The following is a 15,000-nucleotide window of genomic DNA, read 5'->3' on the forward strand; positions in this document are numbered from 1 at the left end:
AAAAAAAAAAAAACCTGTTCCCTCCCCCTCCCCCTGCACACCAACCCACCTTTTCCTGTTTCTTGGCCCTTGTATTCTCCTACAATGGGTCATAGAACCTTCATAGGATCAAGGGCCTCTCCTCCCATTGATGACCTACTAGGCCAGCCTCTGCTGCATATGCAGCTTGAGTCATTAGTCCCACGTGGGAGCTCTGAGAGTACTAGTTAGTTCATATTGTTGTTCATCCTAAGGGGCTACAAACCCTTCAGCTTCTTGGGTCTTTTCTGTAGTTCCTTCATTGGGGACCCTGGATGAAGGCTTCAGCTCAGTCCAATGGATGGCTGTGAACCTCTACTTCTGTATTAGTCAGGCACTGGCAGAACCTCTCAGGAGACAGCTATATTAGGCTCCTGTCAGCCAGCACTTGCTGGCATCCACAATAGTGTCTGGGTTTGGTAATTGAATATGGGAAGGATTCCCAGGTGGGGCAGTCTCTGGATTGTCCTTCAGTCTCTGCTCCATAGTTTGTCTCTACAACTCCTTCCATGGGTATTTTATTCCCCCTTCTAAGAAGGATGGAAGTATCCACACTTTGATCTTCCTTCTTCTTGAGTTTCTTATGGTTTGTGGATTGTATCTTGGGTATTCTGAGCTTCTGGGCTAATATCCACTTATCAGTGAGTGCATACCATGTGTGTTATTTTGTGATTGGGTTACCTCACTCAGGATGATATTCTCCAGATCCATCCATTTCCCTAAGAATTTAATAAATTCATTGTTTTTAATAGCTGGATAGTACTCCATTGTGTAAATGTACCACATTTTCTGTATCCATTCCTCTGTTGAGGGACATCCGGGTTGTTTCCAGCTTCTGGCTATTATAAATAAGGCTGCTATGAACATAGTGGAGCATGTGTCCTTATTACATGTTGGAGCATCTTCTGGGTATATGCCAAGGAGTGGTATAGCTGGGTCCTCTGGTAGTACTATGTCCAGTTTCCTGAGGAACTGCCAAACTGATTTCCAGAGTGGTTGTATGAGCTTGCAATCCCACCAGCAATGAAGGAGTGTTCCTCTTTCTCCACAACCTCTCCAGCATCTGCTGTCACTTGAGTTTTTGATCTTAGCCATTCTGACTGGTGTGAGGTGGAATCTCAGGGTTGTTTTGATTTGCATTTCCCTGATGACTAAGGATATTGAACATTTCTTCAGGTGCTTCCCAGCCATTCGGTATTCATCAGTTGAGAATTCTTTGTTTGGCTCTGTACCCCATTTTTAAATAGGGTTATTTGTTTCTCTGGAGTCTTAACTTCTTGAGTTCTTTGTATATATTGGATATTAGCCCTCTATCAGATATAGGATTGATAAAGATCTTTTCCCAATCTGTTGGTTGCCATTTTGTCCTATTGACAAGTGTCCTTTGCCTTACAGAAGCTTTGTTATTTTATGAGGTCCCATTTGTCAATTCATGATCTTAGAGCATAAGCTATTGGTGTTCTGTTCAGGAAATTTTCCCCTGTGCCCATGTGCTCAGGGCTCTTCCCCACTTTCTTTTCTATTAGTTTAAGTGTATCTGGTTTGATGTGGAGGTCCTTCATCCAATTGGTCTTGAGCTTTGTACAAGGAGATCAGGAATGGATCAATTTGCATTCTTCTACATGCTAACTGCCAGTTGAGCCAGTACCATTTGTTGAATGACCATCAGTTTTTGGTGTCCATGGTCATTTGGGTTTGCCTTCTTAGATCTATTAATAGGGAAAACATTATTACTTTGTTTTTTAATATCAAACCAGTATTTTGTTATAAGCCTTACATGAGCACCCTTGTTCCATAGCTTAGCTCTTTTGCTTGAGAAATGTGACATGCTTACACAACAGTGTGCTGAGACTTCCTGGTTAGTGTTTGGTAAATGAAGGGTTTTGGGAGAGTGACTTCGTTCTGGGAAGAAAAGGTCTTTTTGAGAGTGAGGGCCACTGACATGTGAGCATCCCAGTCAGCAGTCTGGGAAGGTCCACAGGTATGCTGTATCCCATGCAGCCCTGCTAGGCTATTGGTTTATAAGCTTCATGAGCAGCCCCATGAAGGCTGTGGGCTTGTGAGCATGCTGAGCAGTAGCCTAATGCATCTGTCTATTCTCCTGAGCTCTGCCCTGCCAGCACTTCCCCTTGGAGGACTACTCAGTCCAGTGCTTAAAAGCCCATCTATGCTTTTCAGCAGAGTCCTTGCTGGTGGGCTGGTCACAAATGTAAAGGACCTAGAGAATCCAACAATGTGGCAAATACTGCCATATGACAGATGGGAATCTTAAAAGGTAGAATAGGAACGAAAACACAAAAGGCCTCTTCTTAGAGATGTAAGAGAGATGGGCACAGAGCCCTCGTGTAGGTCCATTAGAGCTTTGCAGTGTTTCACAGTTTTTGTATATAATATCTTGTTTTAAAATGTTTTGCTTTACTAGAATATCTGTGAGTTCTGCGTATTTGTAGAATTTGGAGATCTGTCAGAGTGTTAGCTTGTTTTACACCGATTGGGTTGTAAATCCAGCCACCATTTTGCTAGTTGTGACTCTGGTCAAAGGATAAATATAAAGCCATGTCTGCATAGTTAGGCATGTGGTTGAAAAAGTATATATATTTGGGTGTTTAGTGGTCTAGTTGGTGCCATGAACTTGGGAGTGCAGGATTGAAAAATGAGGCCGACTCAAGTCTCATGCAGTAGCCAACTTTATTTAGAGCAGCAGACAGTTTATGCTCTGAGGGTTCAGAAGGGTCACATTAGGGAGGTGTTCAATCCCAAGGACAAGCCTCAGATTGCAAAGTCACATTCTCATATGAATAACAATCGCTGAGTAAACATATTCCTGTCCATCTGGAGATGCACAGAAAACACAGACCATTTTATGGAGGGACAGTGATTATGAGACTTGTTTACTTGGAGTATTCTCACAAAGTCTCAGAATTCCTCTTACACAATTCCATTCTTGGACTGTGTCCCACCATTTGGAAAAGTTAAAAGTACTGTTTAGAATACTTATCTGTCCAATAATTTCTTGGATCCTTTGGTTCAGAGACTACAGTTGTTTCATACTATATGGGGTGTTATTACTAATTAATAAAACACTGTGTTGAAGTGAGAATTACTTGAAAGTTTTTGTTGTTGTTGTTGTTGTTACTGATATTCTTAGGCTATTCCGTTGGAAGAAATTTCTTAACTTGTAATTTTTACTTGTATTTGATTAATAGTAGACCATTTTATTTTGAGTAGCTCTAAGAAAATAAAATTCTTGGGAATTAACTCCTTTCTTTAGCACGTTACTCCAGACAGCTATATTCCATGCCTGGCGGACCTGTGCAAAGCACTGTGGGAAGTCATGCTCAGCTACTACAGAACCATGGAGTGGCATGAGAAACACGACAGTGAAGAGACTGCTGCAGCTTCTGGTAGGAAATGGTTTTAATTTCTTATTTAAAACTACGATGTAGCATGTGCCATGTCTTTAGCATTTCTGGAGTAAGGGCAAGAAGTCGAAAGGCCCATCTGTAGGACATGGGCAAGAAGGCGGAAGGCCCACCTTTAGGACATGGGCAAAAAAGTCATTCAGACCTTTAAGTCTTTGGTGATTAAGTAGTACAAAGGACTTTTTAAGTGGCATGTAATTCTGTTTTTGAGGGTACATGTTGATATGATAGCCCTAGTGCTGAATTGTTTTGAAAATGCTTAAAAATTTTTCCTTTAGTGTTATCCGTTGTAAACTTGGTAAGAGATTGGTCTGTTTTAGATTTACAAGGAAGGATACTAATACTTTAACTCTAATTTGCAAGTTGTGAAAATTAAATTAGGTTCTAAGAATTAATAACTATGTTGGTATTTTCCCTGTTGAAAATAGAGGAAGACAGGGTCATGAGGAATTTAAAACATTTATTTTGTAAGGAAAATGCAGTTTTAAGTGGCTATGATATACAATGCTAAGTAATAAAAAAGAGTAGGAACTTCAAATTCTTAAATGATCCTTTTCAAACAATATTCAGGATTAAGCATTTCAAATAATTGGGGGTTTGTGAGATGGCTCAGTCAGTAAAGGACTTGGCACTCAAGCATGAGGACCTGAGTTTGGATCCCTGTAACTGTGTTAGAACCCGTATGGGGACCTGGAGGCAGAGGCCAGGCTGTCTAGCCAAATCAGCAAATTGCAGGGTGAGTGAGGACCGAGGGAGAGACCAGTTGGCATTGGCATTGCTCCACTGCTGTGAGGCGACACCATGAGCAAGGCGACTCCTATGAAACAACCCATTGAATTAGGGCCTTGCTTACAGTTTCAGAGGTTTAGTTCATTGTCATCATGATGGGAAGCATGGCACCATGTAGGCAGTAGCTGAGAGTTAAATCCTGATCTGTAGGCAGGGGGCAGGGGCCAGGGTGCCCAGGTCTGGCATAGAATTTGAAACCTCAAAGCCAATCCCTAATGGCACACTTTCTCCGACAAGGCCATGCCTATTTCAGCAAGGCCATATTTCTTAATCCTTCTCAGATAGTGCCACTCTCTAGTGACTAAGTATTCAAAAACATGACCTAATGGGGGTCATTCTTACTCAGACCACCGTATGCCACTCCTGACCCTCATAAGCTTATTGCCATATCTTAATTCAGAAATGCATTCAGTCCACATCAAACATCCCATAGTCTATCACAGTCTGAACACTGTTTAAAAGTTCAATGTTCAACGTCTCTTCTAAGAATCATGGAATTCTCTTAATTGTAATCCCCTATAAAATAAAAATCAAAAGCTGATCACATATTCTCAGTATACACTGTAGTGACACAAATGATGCATTAATATTCCAAAAAGGAGAAAGAGAACAGAGTAAGTAAACACAGAACCCAAGCAAGACCCAAATCAAGCAGGGTAAACTCCAAATTTTGCATCTTCGTGGCAGATATCAAAGATGTCTTCAGATCTCCAACTCCTTTTGGCTTGTTAACTGCAGCATATTCTTGGGCTGGTTCCACACCCAGGCTGCAGCTCTTCTTGGCAGCTATTCCGCAACTCTGGCATCTCCAACATCTTGGAATCTCTAAGGCAATTCAGGCTTCATCTTCATAGTTTCACATAATGACCTTTCCAAGCCTCCACACAGGGGCACCCCTTACACATGCCTAACCTCAGGGGCTTTCCTTAGTCATGGAGGGACCAGAACCTCTTTCTTGTATCCTTGTCTCTAAATCCAGAACCATGGGGCTGAAGCTGCCAAGTTTTGCTCTTGGATGGGACTGGAACTTGGCCCCTTCTTCAGTACAGTTGCACCAGCTGTCTCCTGTTGACCACTTCCTTCTCTGCTTAGCTTTCCCTTAACTCCTTTTAACAGGTCAGCAGCTGGTTGGGGTCTTGCCCTGAGTTCACTCTTCCCTTTATTCCACTTAGTATTTTTTTCTTTAAACTTTTTATCTCCTTGAGTACTTGACAAGGTTCCACAGACCACTTCCCTGTGCTCCTTTTCTCCTCTGCCCCATGTGCTCCTTTTCATAATAGATCCGAATAAGAAGTCACTACTAACCACGTGGCAGAGTCAATATTAGGCTGTCTTCAAATTTCCTCTGCCAACTCTGTTAATCCGAAACTCTTCAGCTTAGCCTGAAGGAGAATTTTTTAGGACAAGGGCAAAAAAGCAGTCACATTCTTTGCCAAAATATCATAAAAATGATCTCTAGGCTACTTCCTAATATTCTTCCCTTCTGAAACTTTTCAGCTGAGCCATTATAACTTAAATTATTCTCAGCACATTGTCTTTTATACTCCTAGTATGACCCAGGAAGAGCATGTTCTTCTAATCCACAGTCCCAGAGTTCACATCCCCCCAACAAGCAGCATGGTTAGGCCTATCACAGCACCACTCTCCTTCCTGGTACCAGCAGAAGTCTTCTGCCTTGAGTCTTTGTGACATTGCTGTGAAGAGATACTGTGACCACAGCAGCTCTTCTGAGAAAAGCGTTTAATTAGAAACTTACTGACTGCTCTGGAGATTTAACTCTTATCATCATGGTGGTTAGCATGGTGACAAGCAGGAAGATGTTGGGAGCACTAGTGGCGAGCTACATCCTCATCTGAGAGAGCCTAGGCATGCCTTAGTTTTGGAACTTCAAAGCCTGCCCCAGTGACACACTGCCTCCAAGAAGCCACACCTCCTAATCTTTCTAATTATTTCAGAGTTCCACTCCCTGGTGACTAAGTATTAAAATATATGAGCCTATGGGGAGCCATTTTTATTCACATCACCACACTCACAACAATTTGTGGCTTTTACAAGCAGGTGCATATACACACATGTGCACCTGTATACCCATTCACCTTCACCTACACACACAGAATTTTTCTTTTAAAACAATTATTAACTTTATTAACATTTTTTAAATACATAGCACAAACCATACTGTCTCATGCAATGCAGATATTCTATTTGCAGAATGTAGAACACATGGGATAAGCTAGAATTGCTAACCAGTGAAGTAGGGGTGCAGCTCAGTGGTAGGTGCCTGCTGATCATGTGAGGCCAGGATTCAGCCAAAGCTGGGATTTCTAGACTCACTGAGATGCCAGGTTTTCTAAGACTTATTCTACTTTGTTAATAGTTTACATTTTTTTTCTAGTGAGCACTGGTAAGATGTTTTAGCACCATTTTTGTTTTCTAATAAGTAACTTAAAGATAAACCAAAGGGCAGATTTCAGGTAGAATTAACAGATGCACTAGCTATAAGAACTCCTAAATATGTATATTTATGATGTCTCTATAAATGTTATAACCAAAACATGGTAATGCAATACTGAGTCATGCCAGATTTAGGCCGTACATATTTAGACCTTTTTTCTTACAGTTCCTGTTCCTAATCTAGATCTTAAAACATTTCGGGTTTCTGACTAATTCAGCAGTCTACCAATATATAGAACTCCGAATAGTTTCCTACAGACATGCAGAAACACAATGTAAGAACCTGGGATGGGAAATTGTTCTCAGTTCCTTTATAAAGGTGATCAGCCTCTAAAACTCATTTTCTTTAGCTTTATAATGATCCCTCTTTGTCTTCCTAACGCTGTAAATTCTATACAAAACACTAAAGGTGCAGTTTACATGCACAACTATACTGCTGGGTCCCCAAAGCTGGGTCGTGGTAAACTCTAGCATGGAGCTAGATAGATGCATATTGGAGGTGGATAGAGTGTATATGTATGCTCTTTTCTTACTTACCACTGGACACCATGCCAGTTAGAGTGGAGATAAGTGGCTGTTACTCTGTAATGCACTAAGCTACATTCGCTTTAATATAGATGCATGTTTGTATTTTCAGTAGGGAAACTTCTTTTAAGAACAATATCGATCTTGCCTGTAGGGCTAGATATTGTTAAATTGCTTATCTGGAATGATTAATATTATTATTTATTATAAAAATATAATATGAATTCTAAAAATAAAAAAATGTGCCTCCTGTGTTCTACTCTTGTTGGCATGCACATTACCTGACAGTGGGGTTGTTTGGTTTTCTAGCTCCCTGACATCAGACTGTCAAATGGTGTAGAAGTAGGTGGTATGTAGCTCTGAGGCTGCCATGCCTTCATTAGGTTCATCAGCTTTTTCACATGTGTTCTGCATAGTCTTCAATATATTTAGCATTCTTTGAAGTATTCCATGTATCAAAGGGATTTAATTCTAGTGCCTGATTTTACTATTACTTTCAATGTACATGTATTGAGCATATTTTCTTTTTAATTTTATGTCTGGATGTATGCCTATAAACCACATGCATTCTGGTGCCCACAGATACCAGAAAAGGTCGTGGGATTCCTCAGGATCAAAGTTATAGAAGGCTCCAAGAACCATATGGTTGCTAGGAATCTAAAGTACTTTTAACCTTTGAGCCATATATTTTGCCCTGAATTTTTTTTTATCTTAGGTTGGCTTATAAAAATGAGAAAACAACAAAAAAAATAGGAAAAAAATGAATTAAAAACATTTGCCATCTTCGTTTCAGAAGGAAGCAATGCTATGAGTACTGAAGAAGCCACTTTTGATCGTGGCTATGTAAAGAAGAAGTTAGAGCATGGCCTTACGCGGATATGGCAGGTGTGGTTATTTATGTTTATTTTTACAGAAACTGTGCTCTGAAACTCGCATGGTACAGTTGTTTTAGAAATCCAGTTTATAAACTTTGTGTGTTTGTACTCTCTGAAGGCTTAATCATATGCTAGTTCATCTTTGGCTATCATTTAACTTAATTTGTGTAATTAGTTGATAATTATATAGATTACAAAGAACAATAGACAAAAGTCTCTTAGTTTGAAAATCTCCAGTGTATTCCATGATTAAGGAATCTCATGCTTTCTTAAGGAAGCTGTGCCTTTTAATTGAGATGTCCTATTTATTCTTATTTTATTTAATTTTCTTAATTTCCTTTTGCTTAATTTTAGAAAAGAAATGAGTAAGTGATAATTTGTTCAGAATGTAGGGAAGAATGAATTTTATTTCCTCAATGAGGTTCATTGAAGAATGATATATACTTTTTACTTGAATTTGGACTGATGTTGGTATACTCCATTTGGGCTGCTATACCTTAGCCTGGACTGTTTCAGAAGAATCTGTATTGTTTCTTATAACTCTTGAGTCTGGGAAATTTAAGGTCAAAATTCTTAAGAGTTTGTGTTGGATAAAGTTCTGCTTTGTACTTCCACAATTGCTCTTACTTGTGGAACTTGTAAACCATGTCCCTCAGGCATCAATATAAGAATTGTTTAACAAGTTAATCTCAATCACAAGGGTCCCCCTCATGACTTAAAGGCCCTACTTTCTGCTCTCACCTTGCAAGTTTGGATGTCATCACATTAACTATAAATAGGCACATAATGATCTTTGTACATTTTTTTCAGTCAACTGATTCAGTTGTATTCTGAAATTTAACTAAAACTTGGTTCTTCCTAGATCAAAGTGTAATTTCTTTGTAATCTTTGTAACCTTGAAAGACTGTAGACCCTTTTAGGTATGCTCTGGTTCCACGTTCCTCCCTTGAAAGACTGTAGACCATTTTAGGTATGCTCTGGTCCCACGCCCCTCCATTCAGTTCACTTTTAGTTTTATCATCTAGTATAGGACTTCTTTTAAAAATCATTTAGGGAAACCTCCTAAAACCATAAATTTCCTCAAGAATCTTTATTATAATGTAGTGCTCTGGTTTTTGACAACCCTATATTAGTTGCACAGTTTTAATTTATATTTTAATATTTAAATATATTTATGTTGTAGTTATAATTGTTTGACTTCCATATTTTCTCTTATGATGATATTAAACTGTTACAAATTTTTTCAAGTAATTGTGGTTTGGGGCTGTTTTGGCCATTATATATGAAGGGAACATCATACTCATTAAATACTCAACCAGGGCCAGACATGAATTTTTTGTGATTTAGTCGCCTAATAGATTCTTCCTGTACTTAACTGAAATTAGTGTATTTTTAGTAGAATTTCTGGTAATCAGTTGTGCCCTTTGAAATACCTGGCATTTTATGTAGTTAGTTCTCATCTGGCATGGCAAACTGATTGTATTCTGGTATATAACAACCTATTTGATGTAGAAGTTAGGACACCATTCCTCTGTGAGCATTTGGCCAGTTCATTGAAGTCATCATACTTTCATGTATGATGTTGTGTTCCTTTGAGTTGACTATCATGCTCAAGTTTCAAGCTTTAGTTTGTTGTAATTTCTACTACCCCTTGCTAACCTCTGTAACTTATGCTCCCGTATTGAATGCCTTCTGTATTACAATTTGTTTTGTGAATTATTTATTTTTTTGATTTGTTTTTGTAGATTCTCAGTTACTTGTGTTAGCTAGCTAGTCCCTTATCAGTTACCTATCTCTTCCGTTTATTTTAAGTGCAATAGCATTTCTGTGATGCTATACTATTATCTGTGTCTTTTTGTCTCATGTTGTGCATATGGCCTTTCCCCATGTAGAGCTTAGCTAAGTGTTCACCTGATAATTGTACCTTGGCCTCTAAACTGCATATTAGTTGCTGTATACATATGCCTAGAATATTATCAGAAGCACTCAAGAGACAGTCAGGAAATGTTTTTGTCTTATTAAATTATTCTGAAATTTCTAATTTTTACCTTTTTGAGAATACATAGGAATCACTAATCGGTAGTATATTTTGTTTGATATCTGAGTAGTAAGTATTTTCCCTCTACTACTACTCTTCACCACTTTCTGGATAATCCTGCTTCTGTCTATTTCATTAGTTGCCAGATACAAAGTAAAAAAGGTGACCTTGAATGAAGGTTGACCTCTGCCATGCAGCAAGCACAAGAGCTTAGACAAAATGCTTGACCCTTCTAGTCTCTGCTCCTCTTCGGGGATATAAATGCCATCTCACAAGGCTGGTTTTATCCCATATAGAATGTGGTTTTGACATGGGTAAATAATCAGGTGATTTTTTTTTTTTACAACTGTTTATTCAGCCATTTTATATGTTATTTTATAATGTATACTCTTTAGCATTACTGAATTATTTGGATTATTTATCTATTTATTTCATTTTGTTTTAAGTAGTTTGTGGTATATTTAATATATTACAAGTCTTTCAGTATTATGTATAATGTTTATTTTTGTTTAGCTTTACTTTTTAAAAGGCAGTTTTAGGAGGGGAGAACATTTGGAATGTGAATAAAGAAAATAATTAAAAAGCAGCTATTGCCTATTGTTCTAGGTGAATTTTAGAATAATTATTTAGAAGAAAAAAATTCTTGTGACTTTTGGCAGGAGTTTCATTTGACATGTATAAAAATTTGAAAAAAAAACTTGTCTCTACTGGTTAGTCATACACTTAGTCCCACTATGCTCAATGTACTGACTTATTTAAAATATATATACATATATACTTACATGTATTATTTCATTAGAGTTAGCTGTTCTGTATTAATGGTCTGGAATTTTTTTATAGGCCTTTTTAAGATTTAGTATGTTTCCAAGTGAAAGTTCCCCATTTTATAACACTTTTGCAGGTAATTGTGAAGACTATCATTTTTTATGTATTACTTGATACTTATTTTATAATTTTTCATTTCTAAATATACTGTATTTGGGTTTTTAATGAACCAGAGAAATGTATTAATGATTTTGTCCTGTCACTTACAAGAGTTTAATTTTTGAAAAAGGGTATTTTTTAATATTTAATTATATGTGTTTCTATTTGTGGTTATGTGCACCTGAGAACAGGTGTCTTTAGAGGTCAGCAGTGTGGGATCCCTTAAAGCTAGAGTCATAGTTAGTTATGAGCCACTGGGGCACTGGGAATAGATCTTGAGTTCTATGCAAGAGTAGTATGGGCTCTTAACTGAGTCATCTCCTAAGCCCAGGGTATCATTCTTACCATAAGAACTGTGTGTGCACTATGTGTGTCTTTACATTAGATATTATTTGATACAACTTGCAAAAGTTGTGTCAAGTTGTAGTGAGATGGCCATTACTATTTCTTAAAAAATATCCATTAGGTTTCTCTTAAAGATTTGGCTGTTGGTCTAAGTAGATACATGTCATTGAACTAAAAATGTTCTCCTGTCTCATTTTAGTCTATAACTAGAATAAATTTACTTATTTATTTCTTTGTGTCTTATAGGATGTTCAACTAAAAGTAAAAACCTACTTGCTTGGAACTGATTTATCTATATTCAAATATGATGATTTCATCTTTGTTCTGGATATTGTCAGCAGGTAGGTTTGAGATATTGACTTCTGTGGCATAATTCATTGAACCATAAAAATGAAAAGAAATCAGAAATTGAGTTTTCTGTCTAACTTTTTTATGGAAGAGGATACAATTATGCATGACTGATCTGGGCTTGTAGGATCTTTTTAATTTTTTTTCAGATACCTAAATTTCTATTAGTTGTACTTGTTAAAGAAAGAACCAGGATGATTACTTGTTTTTCTTTTTTTGTTTGTTTCTTTTTTCTATAAGGTTGTTCTGAAACTTATACCTTTCTATCCAACTAGGTTGATGCAAGTTGGAGAAGAATTTTGTGGTAGCAAGTCTGAAGTTTTACAGGAGTCCATTAGAAAACAAAGTGTCAATTACTTCAAGAACCACCATAGGTAAGAAATTCAGAAAGATATGAATAAATCCAGTAGGTAAAAAATCATGAGACCATTTATTTATGCTTGCTTTTATAAGACTGACTGATTTAAAGCTATTTTTAACTTCTAGTAAATAAATTTATTATGTCTCTTTTTAAGGTAGTTAGGGATACTTCATCAAGAATATACTAGAAAGTATTCATTATTCCTTGTAAATCTTGAATTTTCTGTTTTGACTGGGTTGAACATATTGGAATTAATACTTGAACTGGTTTCTTTACAGGTAAAACTTTAGCAACAGGTCAGGGTTACTGAAAGACTTTGGTCACTGTTCTGCGCCTGCAGGTGTATGGCACAAGGAGAGAGGACATGAGAACAGTGATCAGTAGCAGCAGCACTCAGTGGAGCGCTTCTGAGTCTGCTTCCAGGAGTGAGAAGGCCTGTAGCCTAGCGGCTGTGATACTCAGACCCTAGCTGCAAAGCTGAGATTGTGTGCAGCATTGCTTGCTTACTATTGCATGTCACTACAAGCTAGTGTTGGAAAGGGCAATTAGGTGGTGTTCTATGAGTGCAAGAAGATGCAAAAAAAATGTTGCCATGGCAGTGTGATCATGTGCCCAAGCCATACCAGACGGTGAGAAAGGAAGAACACCAATTACACTCTCAGTTTTAAACTGTGTTTTATTTGGAGAGAAAGAAAGGGAGGGAAGGGGGAGAGAGTAGGAGTAGCATGAGCACAGAAGTCAGCAAGCACTCTTATCTCCTGAGCCACATCACCAACCCCTGGCTCACTCTTGACATAAGTCAGACTCAACTTGTACCTTTATATGTTTTGTCATTAATCATTTATAAATATATTTTCATTCTGAGATTTTAGTTTTTAGTTTTGATTTTGTTATTCTAATTCAGAGCCTCATACTTTGAAATTCTGCTTTCTGTTTATTGTTAATACCTTCATACAGAGATAATGTGTCATGACATTAGAGAGATTATTGAGCATCAAACTATTGATTGATTATTAAATATATTTGTGTTGAAGAAGAAAGGGGTTTTGATTAAAATGGGAGAAAAGTCCATAAAAGAACCAAATGCTTAGCTTTGTCTGCCAAATGCCTACCTCTCCAAAGAGTGCTTTGTACCCCTGGGAGGCTTTTGTTGTTCCTAGTGTCTGGAGGTGTGGGCATTGTCACATGTTGATTTGGGGAGTAATGGCCACTCTGCATTGTACTGTTGGGACTATTAGAGGGTGTCTGCCCTCTCTGCTATCCAAGTATAGCTATTTTTGCTTTAGACTCTGGTCGTGGTGGAAAATCCCATGAAAGGTAATCTTGCAGAAATCAGAGAATCCAGAAAAAGAGAAAACAAAAATTACTGTTTCCTAAATACTCAGCAAGGTTCAGGGCTTCTTAGGTGCATGTGCAGAGCCTGCTTTTCATTGATGAAGCTATACTGTGTTGTTAGAACTGGATTGAGAGAGAAAAGGCTCAGGTTCTTGTCCTACCTGTGGTGTGCCAACTCTCAGGTAGTGGGCAACTGTACAACCTCTTAGGGCTGTGGCTTGATCCCATTGTAAAGTGAGGTGGCTGGATTGATTGGCCTTCATAACTGTTGTTTTCCCAGTTTTCCTTTCTTCTTGCTGCATTCTATTTAACAAAGACTACAACAGGTAAAAAAGCAAAAAGTAATATTAACTATAGCATTTCTAATGGTTGTCACTTAAAAAGTGTTAACAAAAGTCACATGGGAACAGTTCCTTCAAAGGCAAGATTAACTTGACAGGCAGCTCAGCAATGACACCAGTGTACATGGCTATATTGACTAAAATTACTTGAGACAGGGTCAAGTCTAAGCCTGTTTTTTTTTTCCACCAAATTGTACTATATAAACACTTGAAAAAAGTATGAAATATAGATTTTGTGAGGTTTTATTTTCTTAACAAGGTGCTTAAATGTGTGGTGTGTTTTGTAGTTCTCTCCTGCTTAACAGAGAAGTCTTGGGGAGAATGAAGAACTCTGAAGTTACCCTTAACTCCATGTCCATTTAGGCTTCTAGTTGGAAGCTACAGGTGTGGAAAAAGGTGAAATTGAAAGCATTTTCCATCTTCCGCTGTGTGTTACTTCTGGTAGTTGTACAACCAGGTTTCACACCATTATCTTTTTCTGCAGCAAAACTGTATGAGCATATGTGGGAAAACGCTTTCTAACATTGAAATTTTATTTCTTAAAATAGGGAATTTTATTGTCAGAATTTCTTTATGGTCATGAACTAAGAGTTTGTACTGACCCAAAGCTATCATTCTTCTACTACAAGTAGTACAAACCTTCTAGCAGAGACAGAGCCTAGAATGATGCACTAATGTGTAGTTATCAAAATATCCTATTGAACAAGTTCATTTGATTTCATGATTGCTTTGAGAAAACTATAAAGCATATCCAAGGGCTTGGACTGTGCTTTGAGTGGTGTCAGAAGAGGAAAATCACCTTTTTGTTCTCATGCAGAAGAAAGAATTATTCTTTTCAAGATTAAGATAAGGGACTGGATAGATGGCTCAGCAGTTAAGAATGCTTACTGCTCTTGCAGAGAAACTGGGTTTAGGTTCCTAGCACACCCATATGATTGCTCACAACCTGTGAGGTCATTGTGTGCATATGGTGCACATAAAAGTAAGTGAATAAATAGTTCTAGAAGATTATGCAAAGTTGAAAAATGATATACCTACTTTTCCTCTTCTGCATATATTCATCAAATTTCAAGACCATGTCCCCCAAAATTGTAATTGTTAGCTTACTAGGAAAAATACACTAGGGTGTAATGTTATGTTAAGGATTTTGCAACGAGTGGCAGAAGCCATTGCTGGTAGAATGAATGTTTAGCCTGTATGAGGTCCTTGACTCAAGCTTCAGCAT

The 15,000-nt window shown here is 37.8% G+C and overlaps 1 protein-coding gene across 1 annotated transcript in view; it reads left to right on the forward strand.

Annotated features, from left to right (window-relative positions):
* Vps50 (VPS50 subunit of EARP/GARPII complex) overlaps positions 1-15,000 on the forward strand; it is a 113,808-nt gene that overhangs the window by 54,025 nt on the left and 44,783 nt on the right. Inside the window, exons 13-16 of the mRNA XM_031381092.1 lie at positions 3,290-3,422; positions 8,002-8,093; positions 11,637-11,731; positions 12,014-12,112. Of these exons, the coding sequence (XP_031236952.1) occupies positions 3,290-3,422; positions 8,002-8,093; positions 11,637-11,731; positions 12,014-12,112 (419 nt within the window). The remainder of the gene's footprint in view (positions 1-3,289; positions 3,423-8,001; positions 8,094-11,636; positions 11,732-12,013; positions 12,113-15,000) is intronic.

The sequence above is a fragment of the Mastomys coucha genome, unplaced genomic scaffold, assembly GCF_008632895.1.
Source record: "Mastomys coucha isolate ucsf_1 unplaced genomic scaffold, UCSF_Mcou_1 pScaffold20, whole genome shotgun sequence".
In the NCBI taxonomy this organism is placed as follows: Eukaryota; Metazoa; Chordata; class Mammalia; order Rodentia; family Muridae; genus Mastomys; species Mastomys coucha.